Source organism: Wyeomyia smithii, chromosome 1, assembly GCF_029784165.1.
Source record: "Wyeomyia smithii strain HCP4-BCI-WySm-NY-G18 chromosome 1, ASM2978416v1, whole genome shotgun sequence".
In the NCBI taxonomy this organism is placed as follows: Eukaryota; Metazoa; Arthropoda; class Insecta; order Diptera; family Culicidae; genus Wyeomyia; species Wyeomyia smithii.
Window position 1 is genome coordinate 66,113,532 of NC_073694.1, and position 12,521 is coordinate 66,126,052.

The window sequence follows — 12,521 nt, forward strand, 5'->3', positions numbered from 1 at the left end:
AATGTGGATGTTGTTATTTGTGTGAATGCGCGATATTTGCATTGAAAAGTTCTGTATCACTAAGCTCGAAGCTCTGACAACAAAAGGCTTTCGGGAAAGTTTATTTATTTCGTCAATTTATTTCGTCAATCAGGGTAGACTACATACAGTTTTACTTACATATATGATAAAATTGTTAATTTTGTCTTCTGTTCAAAGTTTTTCTTATTGCTGCCCTGGACATAGTTACGTCAATGTGTACGCAATATTGATTATATGTGTTCATCATTTGGTTCATAGGTCTGTGGCTCCTCAACGAACAATGTATGCAACAAACATTGTTCCACAGACTAACAGACATAACACTTCGAACAAATTTCCAATAAATTCATCGTTCGGATGATTCCAGTACTTTTCGTTAGTAACACTAGCACCATCTGCTGTCATGTTCGCGCTGCGTCATGTATTTCGACATCAGCGCCAGCGTTACTGCATGTGTCAAATGGGGAACCACAAAATATGTATGAGACTGCATGACAGCGCCCCAGACGGCTTTATCGCGTGATGATTGTTATTCGATTGGAAATTTGAAATGATCGTTTTTTGTGGCGATGGAGCTAGGTTCCAGTGTTACGTCTGTTAGTCTGTGATTGTTCGTTGAGGAGCCACTTGAAACAAACTTCTGGTTCTAAGTATGCGTGAGGGTACATAAAAGTTCAAGTTTTCTAGTAGGTTTTCTGATTTCACACGATGAGAGATTATATCGTTGATAAAAGAGACCTTAGGGGCCATCCACATACCACGTGGACAGCTTTGGGGGGGGGGGGGTTGGCAATGTTCATGGTCCATACAATTTTTTTAGAATTTATATGGGTAGTTGTCCACAGAGGGGGAGGGGGGAGGTCAAAATCGTTAAAAATCTGTCCACGTGGTATGTGGATGGCCCCTTAGCGATTTCTATTCGTTTTACAAGCGTTTCAATGTAATTAACATGCACCGTGATTCATATGATGGGAGGATCAGAGAGCTCCAACCTAGCTTCCTGAGTGCATACAACAAAAACTGTTTTTGAACTGATTCTATTCTTGCTACATGTGTGGGTAGATATGGGCTCCAAACTACACTACAATATTCGAGAACAGATCTTACATACGAAACATAAAGTGTTTTAATGGTATATGGGGTCTTTAAAATTGTAGCTGAACCTTTTGATGAATCCTAACATACTGAAAGCTTTATTGATCATTGTATCCCTGCATTTGTTCCACAAATGTTAGTTTTGAGTCAAGTATTACCCCTAGGTCTCTAAACTTGTAACTCCTTTGAATCAATTGATTTCCTAAAGTGAAACTGAAATCCTGATTGGTGTGTTTTTTCGAGTAGGATATAATGTTGCATTTTTTAATATTAAGATCCAGTAGGCTCTTGGTACACCAATTGAAGAAAACGTTGATTTCATCCTGAAAATGTTGCAGATCTACGCTGTTACGTATCTCCATGTACAATTTCATGTCGTCTGCATAGATGAGTACTTTGGCGCATTTCAATACAAGATTGACATCGTCGACAAACATAGTAAATAATAAAGGACCCAAGTGGGAACCCTGTGGAACACCAGAAGTGACTTTAATTGCTGTCGAAGTTTTACCTTTAAAACGAACAAACTGCGTCCTATTCGTCAGGTACGATTCGATCCATGTTAGCAGTGTCGCTCTCAATCCCATACGTTTAAGCTTATAAAGCAACAGCCGAATATCAACTCTATCGAACGCCTTACTAAAGTTAGTGTATAAAGTTTCAATGAAGTTATTCCTGTCCATCGCCCCTAAAGAAAAGTTCACAAATTCTAATAGGTTTGTTGAGGTAGATCTACCTTTGAACACATTTTTTGATTTACGATTGCCTCAAACATCTTGGGGATCGACGAGATGATTGCAATTCCTCTTTAGTTCTTGATATCTGACCGCTTACCAGACTTAAATATTGGGATCAAAAATTATTCTTTCCAGGCTAGCGGAAAAACGCCTGATTTAAGAGACAGGTTGAAAAGCCAAAAAAGGGGTTCAACAAATGAAGTTGCAAATGTTTTAAGTAATGATGGCGGTATCTGATCGGGACCCGGTCCTTTATTGGCATCAAGGCCTTCAAGCGACGTTAGGATTTCTTGAACAGTAATATTGTAAACTGATACGTCATTTTCTTGTTCTTTTAGGTAGGAAAAATAGTTTATGTCTGGAGTATCCTCTGATGTTTTATAATTGTTTTGAAAAAATCGCGCAAACTGGTTACAAATATCACAACTATTAGCTCCATCAAAGTCTTCAAATTGCATGCGGGATGGATAATTAGAAGTTTTCATTTTTTCGTTCGCGAAGCGAACGGATCGGATTTAATGTTGGCTTCTACTTTCGGATCGGATTTAATGTTGGCTTCTACTTTTGCATTAAAACTCTCATATGCTAAGGATATTTCTACGTCAAGTGCTCTGCAAATTTCTATATAGTTATTTAAGTTCTGAGAACTTTTGTCTTTCTTATAAGCTTTATGTGCCTTTTGTTTTCTGTTTTTGAGATTTCCCCAATAGCACAAAATATTACTTTTAGTGAAATATTACTTTGGTTCACGATAAAGTCTCACGAGCTTTATCAAGTATGTAGTTCGTGAAGCGACAAGACATCACCTTGCGCATCCTGAAAATTGTATGGTACATGCCTGGTCGCGTCGCACGTGAATGGAAATCCTGCTAGCGAAAGAAAAAATTACCTCGTCGCTTGAAAAATAAGCACACGCATTAGCCGTCTGTTTGCCGCCCCTCGATGATTGACGAGCAGGCGACCGCCTGCTTCGCCTACGCGTTAATCCGCCTCTGCATACATGCAAAGCCAAACGGGTTGTTATTTTTCATATCATTATATCTGTTGGTTCTTCCGAGCTGTCACTAATGACAGCCTTTACAGTCAGAGTTACCATTTCGAAATCTGTGTTTTGACAATAAAAATCTGTGACAATCTGTGACCAGAGAAAAAAATCTGTGATCATTTCTGAGATATGAATATTTGTTTAAAAACATAACGAGATTGATTAAAATGCTGAATATAGTTTGATAGTTTGTTACTGAGTCGTTCTATAAATATGTTAGCTTTGATTTTATATTGGCAATAGATTTTTCTCCAATCGATTGAAAAACCTGTTTAGCTTTTAAAATTGTATTGGAACAGTCAACTTGTTTTTTAACGTAGTTTTGTTCAGGTTGGTATTGAGACGAAATTCCCATTTTTTATAGTCAAACCATTTTTTTTATGGGATAAATCTGTGAAAATCTGTGTTTTTTCAAAAATATCTGTGATTTGGAAAAGGAAAAAAAATCTGTGATTGCACAGAAAAATCATGAAAGAAAGACCGATGCTCAGGGCCGGATTTAGCCGCTGGGGGCCCGGGCAGATTTTTTTTTGAGGCTCTCTTTTCTTAAAAAAATTAAGTTGAAATGATTTAACTCTTCGCTGGGAGGTGACGAGCAAAATAATAGTCTCCACTTTGTCTTCACGTCTGGTCCAGGACTAGGAGGGCCCTCGTGTCGAAAGGCCCGGGGCATTAGCCCCCCTTGCCCCATTTTAAATCCGGGCTTGCTGAAGCTATAATGAAAGCGAGGCTGTGCGAAGCATGTTATTTCTCACGTGGGGAATGATATCAACAATGGGAACATACATGAAATGGTTTGCTTCGTACTGGCTTAAGAGAAGAAACGAAGGAGTGCGAGTCCGATATCATCGATAACAGCCATAGCCGATCAGCAGGCTGTCAACAACGCAGTACAAGCCAAAAATGATCAAACTAGGCTGTAATGTCCGAATGAGCTGTCGTGTGCAACACAAGACAACTTTGCTGCCTTGTTTGAGCTTTAGCTGTATGTGAGCTCTTATGAATAGCTTATTCATGAAGCTGTTAGAGTACAAAGAGAGAAATCTCGTCAGTATAGTGTCGCACCGCAGTCATTTTCCGAAGCTTGGTCATTGTTCTTCATTTTATGAATGGTAGAATTTTGTGATTAATCAAACTGAAAGTGAGAAATGATTTATAGTGTCAATCTGTAGAAAACATCACAAAAGTCTATTCAAATAGATAGATACAAGTATGGTGTCTTTGACAAAGTTGTTCCTTATAAAATGTGCTAAAACTTTCCCGAAGAAAGTGATAAAATGACAAATATTTAATGGATCAACAATGCTGAAGGCACTAGGTCTCTAAAATTAAGTTTTTTGGGTCAAAATAATTTCGATCACGTTTTTGCAGCATTGGAAAGAAGAAATTAGGTAGTCTTCTTCTTTTTGCCTTTCTCCTAGAAAGTGCTCAAAAGGGCCGAATGCCGTATATCAATCAACTCAGTTCGACGAGCTGAGCATTTTCTGTATGTGTGTGTGTGTGTGTATGTGTGTGTGTATGTGTGTGTGTGTGTATGTGTGTGTATGTGTGTGAGTAACGCTCTCACAATCTCACTCGATTTTCTCAGAGATGGCTGAACCGATTTCAATGAAATTAATTGCAAATAAAAGGTCTAGTTGCCCCATAAGACCCTATCGAATTTTATTGTAATCGGATTTCTAGTTTAGAGGTTATGTATCGAAATGTAAAAATCACGAAACATCAATATCTCAAAAACTACACAACCGATTTGAACAAAAAATGATTTCAAATGAACGGGCTACCTTAAAAACGCTTAACTTTTGAATTTCATGAAGATTGAACTTGTGGTTCACGAGTTATGAAAAGAAACGTGTTCTGAAGACTGTTTAATCTCACTCATGTTTCTCAGAGATGGCTGGACCGATTTTCATAAAATCAGTGTCAAATGGAAGGTCTAGTTGCCCCATAAGACCCTATTGATTTTTTTTGCAAACGGATTATTACTTTATTTGTTATGTTCAAAAATGTGAAATCCAGCTATGAAAAGAAACATATTCCGAAGACTACATAAACTCACTCACTTTCCTCGGAGATGGTTGAACCGATTTCCACAAAATTAGTGTCAAATGAAAGGTCTAGCTGCCTCATATTACCCTATTGAATTGAACTGTAATCGGACTGTAACTTCGTCTGTAATGTATCGAAATGTGAAAATCACGAAACTTCATTATCTCAGAAACTACACAACCGATTTGAACAATATTGATATCAAATAAACGGGCTAGTTAAGGGTTAACTGATGAATTATGATTGAACACGTGGTTTCAAAGTTTAGCTGCCCTATACGTTCCCTTTTCGTTTGATTATAATCGAACTTAAGCAACCGTTATGTATTAAATTGTTAATAAAACAACGAAAGTCTATTATCTCAAAGATTACATGACTTATTTGAACATAACTAGTGTCATACAAGCGAGTCATCTCTCAAACTTACAAATATCAACCTTCATAACAATTTGATATGTGGTTCAAAAGTTTTGGAAAGAAAAGAAATTTAAAGACTATTCAAAACTATACCTGCTTTGATCAATATATATGGCCTCAACATGATTTAAATGTGGTATCGTACGATTTGAACGTTCCTGATATCGCTCGTGATTGAATTGTTCGAAATTAAGAGTAATTTCTTTTATTTCACTATTTCTTAAGCACTGACATTACTTCAAATTTCATATTTTATACTTCAATTAACATCAATACCAATATTTTACAACCCAAAGAGTGAATATACCTTAATTGGATTTGAGCATTCATGTGAATTTATTTTCACAAATAATAAGTTTGAATGAGAAAGGCTGAGTCTGACCGCTAGGTGGATTAATTTAGGCTTTTAGAGATAGCATGATGCCATCCCCCTGATGGAAACATGGTTTATACTGCATTTTTACTGATTTGAGAAACTACGGAGACTAACTACAACAATGGTTGAAAAATCTAGAGTATGGGCTTTTTTGAAATTATATACCTATTTGCAGTGTTCGATTATTGAGTTTTCACGACTGACATTTTTCAACTAGCACACAAAAACACTTTTCGGAAATGTTTTATTATACTGCAAACTTTTTCCGTCTTTTCGTTCTAGTTTTCACTAACCATGGGAAATTTTTCGGAATTTTCCTCTTAATGTTGCCCAAATTCTAAGGACAAAAAACGCGTTTTAATTTCATTTCGTAATTAGTTTTACGAAATTATCGGAGTTTCTCTAAACAAAACTATTAGCTTATTTAATTATGAATATTTGGCTATTATTAGCAGCGAGAAATTTATTTAATAGAAATTCTAAAGGCATTAACTTTCTACATTATATCGCTAAAAATTAAAAAACTCGAACTCAGTTAGCGAAAAAATAAATACTGTTCGCGGAATTCTTGTAAGTTTTGCTGCAAATATCCTGTGAGCTTATTGAGAAAATCCAAATGCAGCATCAGGCTTTTGTCCAGCTTTATTAAGGGTTCCTCTTATGAAATATTTCAAAAAGCACCCTTTTTCAGCATACAATGTTGCATGCAATCTTCTTGTATATAGTCCGCCACAAAGCTTGATCAAGCGATAGGCAAAACGGAATAATACACTTAATTCAGCACATTTTTCTTTAATAAGGTAATGTATCATGATCGGAACAGTTTAGACTATTTTCATGGTGCATCAATTTTCATGTCACATTTTCACCATTAGTATCGCATTAAATCATGAACAAATTTCGTTTATCGAAATAATTTAATTATCTGTTTACAGAAACAATAATTTATAGCTAATCCGACTTGAATTAATTCAAATATATTAATTTGATCTAATCATAGAATTTGTATCATGATCAGACAAAATATGTATCATAATCGGTATCACCATTTGATTTCAAAATCATTTCAACTCAAGTATTTTAGGTAGACAACTCAACTGTCTAAAACTAACTTTCCAAACAACATCAGAAGATTTGCTTGATGTTTTTGCTGAATATTTGATAGTTTTTTTTAAAAATTTTGCTTATAAAAATTATTTCGACCATAGTACATTTTCGGACTATTCCGATCATATTTTATTTCAAATATTTAGACTCGAGATACCATAAATATTCTTTACCAAAAAACATCCTTCGAATCCTAAAATACAATATATATTAGGTCATTACAAATTTGATTTTCATTTTATGGCCTGTTTGTAACATGTCCGAATTAAATGAAAATAATCAATGTCCAATTTATTTTGTTTTGCTTCTCAAGATTTCAACCCTTTTCGCTTCAGAAAGAATTTCTGGTTACGTCACTGCATCATACAAGTAAAATAAAAAAAAGGAAATATTTATTTTATGTTCGTTAATCGCATTTTTGAATATTTTTTCTATGATTCGATTATCGAATGAAATTTTTTTTGATGTTAAGGATAATCGAGTCCAACCTGTAATAAAAAAATAAAATTCAATAAATGAATTGAAGAAAAGATATTTTAAATGAAAAACTAAGCCAGTAACCTTTTATTATAGGCCCTTCAATTTGACAGTGATCCTTTTTTTTATTAAAATCTTGTATGACTTTTGAGGTGGCAATAAGAAAGAAGTACGATAGAACAACAATTGTTTGCGTAAATGCATTCGATATATAACTTCCACTTTTAATTAAGGTACACCGATGCAAGATAAAAGGCAGAGTAAACTATAACCATAGGCACTGGCGTAGCGTGGAGGGGACGGCAGGGGCGATCCGCCCCGGGTGTCACCCTTTAGGGGGTGACACCCATGAGGAAAATTTTTATACGTGTCACCTTCAAAAGGGTGATATCCGTGAGATTAACTATTAATTGAATGGAATTCGCGGTAAAAATCCCGCGAAAATTAGATAAATTTGCTCCTAAGAATAGGTATTATCTTAACCAAGTTTTCGAAAATGGGTAGATTTAAGGCAATTGAAAATGAACTTGCCAACTCTCACAATTTTTATGAAGACCACATACCACGTGGACAGATTTTTAATGATTTTGACCCCCCCCTCCCCCTCCGTGGACAACTGCCCATATAAATTTTTTAAAAATTGTATAGACCGTGGACATTAGCCAACCCCCCCCCCCCCAAAGCTGTCCACGTGGTATGTGGATGGCCCCTAACTAGTTTCGATACCTTCAGTTTGTCGCTGTTTGGTGTGCCGAAATTATTTCAAGACTGTAATGAAACTCGTGAATCCTAGGAAGAAACAAAGCAAAACATTCCACTGTCCATACTTGATGTCAATGCTGAAAATATAAAATAATTTCACAAGAACATTAAAAATATCACACAACTTAGATTCGCAGCTGCAGCCATAAATTTCAAAATGAACTTCCAAGGACAGCAATGGAAAAAAAATACCTTCGAACTTCGCTTTTGTTTCGTGCCAGCAAGTGGAACATGAGCATACAAGCATGATACAAAAAAGGTTGAAGGCTCTCTGACTCAGAGGCCAAGTTCAAAGCTAGAAACGTTAGTTCTGCGATAAGATTTCTAGATAACATCCATTCTTCTTCCTATACACACGGAAACATAATGTCACGACCGTATGCTTTTCTTCCTGCATATGCTTCCTTCTTCGATTAAGCTAATTATTATCGTGTTAACATGAGTTAAACTACCGCCAGCTTCATAAATACATTAGTGAACAATCAATAAAACACTACCATTATACCCGCATACCACACACTCCATCCCTCATTTGGTTGCTCATCAGTCAGCTAGGAGAGCTGTGGTTGTGGCTTAACATTTTAATGACAATTGGAAGTTTCCGGAAAATGCATCTTCGCAAACTGCACCCAGCAATAACACAAAAGCAATCAACAGACATCTTAAAACAAATTATCGCTAATTTGACTCTAAGCTACTACACGTGTCACTGTAAAATTACTTTAGTGGCAACAAATAATGTAAAGAAGCATAAACCTTTACGTATTATAAATAAAATATACCAGTTGAACTTTATGCCAAATTCAAAATGAATATTATTTCCTCGATTTTTTTTTTATTCTTACTTTACTACATGGACGGTTTTATCTGATATTCTGAATATGCGAAAAACATCATCATCATCTTTCTAGCGATCGAGATTCTCTATTTAAACAGACCAAAGATCAGACCTGAAGTTTATATGTTAGATTACAAGTTACAAAAAAAATAGATTCAGTATAAAATTGCTACACTTTGTCAGCTGTACTCTGTGAACAACATAGAGATTGAAGGTTGAACAATCATTACCCAATAATGGCACTTAATTTTTACCAAAGAATTCTTGCGCGAAGCGAAACCTCCTCTCCACTGGCGATAAGCAAGCTTGTTATTTTAGACCAATCTGTTATTTTAATTTGTTTATCCACATGCTCGCTGACCGCTGCTGCTGGCTAGAAAATCTACAAACAGCGATGAGGCTTCAATTGCGGCACCAATTATTATCTGTGAATCCGTTTGATTCGTCGTGGTACATCAGACGGTTTTACGCCGTGACCGCTCCAGCGTCATATTTATTTTAATGCGGTGCTAATAACTACCAATCGAACTCGAATGACCGACCAGATACCTGTGTAACAGTTTCTCTACCTTGTGCCTCTAATCTGCTGCTGCTGCTGCTGCTGATAGAAGTACCCGTCTCGAACAATTGCCGCGGTGAAATCTGTCGATCAGAAGACAGCTATTGTTAATGAACAAGTAATGATCAACCTTAATAATGTTGAAATTATAATTCAATTATACTAGCTAATGACAGACGATTTTTGTAACCTGCTAAAGTACCTGTTTTGTGCGAACCGCATCCCAGTTGTAATTTTTGTACAGTGCAATGCGCTGTAACTGCAGAACGGATCGGAGCCGATACTGAGGTTTCGTCTCCAGCAAGCGCTTCAACAAATCTTGTTCAGCTGGCGATAAGTCCGAAGCAGATTCTGGCAGTAGCTTCGGTTCCGCTCCGATTGGTTTGCGGACCTTACCGTTCTTGATGAGTCTGTCGATGTCATCGGATTTGTTCAAATACGATGCCAGGTCGAGCTCCGGATACTGAAAAGAGGATAGCAATTGTCAATTAGACATCAGTGGAATATTTTTCTTAATGATAATAATAAGTCCACATTCCACGTGAGCAGTAAAATCGTCCCTTCAAACCCCTTCCCCTCTGCCCCTCGTCCGTGGACATTAACCTTAACAACCCCCCTCATGCACCTCTCTCTTTATCCACGTAGACTTTTTTTACAATTAAAGTTAGAAAAGTTTGTTTCTGTGACTTATTTAGTGATAAAACATACAATAAACAATAAACAAAAAATAAATAAAATCAGCTCAAAACCAGCTAGACCAGAAGCGCCATAACAGAAAAGAATCCCTATCAGAATTTAGCCTAAAAGGATTGAGAAACGCACCAAAAGAAATTGAGTCCCAAATTTTGCTGTTTTTTGAATTATTGAAAACGCTTACCCCACAAAAACGACATAATAGATTCCAAAATCCAGTCTGTAATGACATCTAGTAAAACGAAATTAGAGGCCAAATAAAAAATAGCAAAAACTTTGCTCAAAATTCCTGAAAAGAGCGTCGAAACTACAGAAATTACCGAAGTAAAAATAGATATCCAATATTGATGTGAACCCGCTTACAAAACCAAATCAGAGCTACCAAAAATTTATCATTGTATTGCATTCCGAATAAAATATCCGAAGACATAAAAAAAGTTATTAAGAAGATTGCTTAAAACCAGTGAAAAATTGGCTTTATCTCTTAAAAATGCTGTAACTAGAGTTTTACTTATAATAGCTTTGGGTGAAAAGTGATTTTCATGTAAAATTTTCTCAGAATTTATTATTATTATTATTATTAGTTTGGGCTGAAACAAATTTCGAGCTCTTTTTATGTCAAAGGTTACCAAAGTTGACGAAAAAAGAATATCTTTGTTAAAAGTTTGTATGCAAGTAAGGTATGACGTTTGTAACTTGCGCTAAAATAAATGTTGAAAAATAACGAAAATAACACTTTATTATTATTAATAAACATTTCACTTGCCGTTTGACTACACTCTCGCTGTCACTGGACTTGTTTGTTGCTAAATTAAGGTGAAACGTTTATCATTGTTAATCTGCTGTTAACCCTGCTTGGATTTCGTCCCGTTCACGTTAAGAGCAGATCCACAAAACATGTTCCGTGTTTCCAGTCATTTTTGATTTGGCTGAAACTTTGCATGGACGTTTCTATAGGTAAAAGGCGCAACATTGGTTTAATTTTTTGAAACACGACTTATTTTTAAGAAGCTATTGAAAAATTCTATTTTGGGTAGGTATTGATGATTACAATTTTCCACGTTTGAATATTCGGAAACACACCTGAAGGTATCCAAATGGAGAAACCTGCTCCCAAATCGATCACGTACTGCTTGACGGTAGGCACTTTTCGGATGTTACTGATGTTAGGTCTTTTCGGGGACCAAACATCAACTCTGACCATTATCTCGTTGTTTGTAAGCTCCGCGCACGGTTGTCGAACGTGGTGAAATCTCGCACAGAGAGGACGACGCGTTTCAACATTCAGCGGTTTAAAGCTGATGGCATTGCAGCAGAATACGCCAGAGAGCTGGATCAACGGATCGCAGAACAGCAGGAAGAAGAAGTGGAAGACGTAAATAGGCTGTGGTAATATCCACGGCGCCATCGGAACGACTGCGAGAGAGGTGGTAGGTACGATGCGTGGAAGACAGCGTAATGGCTGGTTCGATGCCGAGTGCCAGAGAGCGACAGATGAGATAAACCGTGTCAGGAGCCGCATACTCACTGCGGCTACGCGTCAGAACAGAGAGAGGTACAGGGTGGCAAGAGCTGCCGAAAATAGAACCCACCGTCGGAAGAAAGGCGAGTACTAGGAGTAGGAGCTCGCCAGCGCAGAGGACAGCTATGCTCAAAACGACGTGCGGAGCTTCTATAAAACTGTCAACAGAGTCAGAAGCAGGAATTTCCCTGTGCCTGTCAAGGACGGCAACCTGCTTACTGAAAAACCGACGGTTGCAGCCAGGTGGAAGGAGCATTTTCAGGCATTATTGAACGGTGAGGAGCCGGATGAGCAGAGCAGGAACAGGATGACGATTGTGAGTGACGAACAAGCTGTGGAGCCACCAACACAGGAGGAGGTGAAAAAGGCGATTAGCGAGCTGAAAATGGCAAGGCCGCTGGGAAGGACGGTATCCCGACCGAACTTCTAAAAGCGGGAAGCGAACGGCTGTACTATGCGATTCACCAAATAATACTAAGGATCTGGGCGGACGAGCAAATGCCGGACGACTGGTTGGAAGGCCTCATATGCCCTATCTATAAGAAGAGTCATCGATTGGATTGTTGCAACAATCGAGGCATTACGTTTCTCAACTCCGCATATAAAGTGCTCTCCCGTATTCTGTTCCTTAGATTGAGACCGTTAACGGAATCTTTTGTTGGCGAATACCAGGCTGGTTTTCGACAGGGGCGTTCCACGACGGATACGCCAGAATCTGTTTGTGGATTTCACGCACCATCTGTTTGTGGATTTCAAGGTGGCATACGACTCAGTGAAAAGAAACGAGCGCTGGCAGATCATGCTGGAACACGGTTTTCCGACG

At 37.4% G+C, this 12,521-nt stretch overlaps 1 protein-coding gene across 1 annotated transcript in view; it reads right to left on the reverse strand.

Moving 5' to 3' along the window:
- Nucleotides 1–8,890: 8,890 nt before the first annotated feature.
- LOC129722582 (serine/threonine-protein kinase S6KL) overlaps nucleotides 8,891–12,521 on the reverse strand; it is a 55,813-nt gene continuing 52,182 nt past the window's right edge. The window contains exons 8-9 of the mRNA XM_055676169.1: nucleotides 9,686–9,946; nucleotides 8,891–9,566 (exon numbers count right to left, since the gene is read on the reverse strand). Of these exons, the coding sequence (XP_055532144.1) occupies nucleotides 9,441–9,566; nucleotides 9,686–9,946 (387 nt within the window). The 3' untranslated portion in view covers nucleotides 8,891–9,440. The remainder of the gene's footprint in view (nucleotides 9,567–9,685; nucleotides 9,947–12,521) is intronic.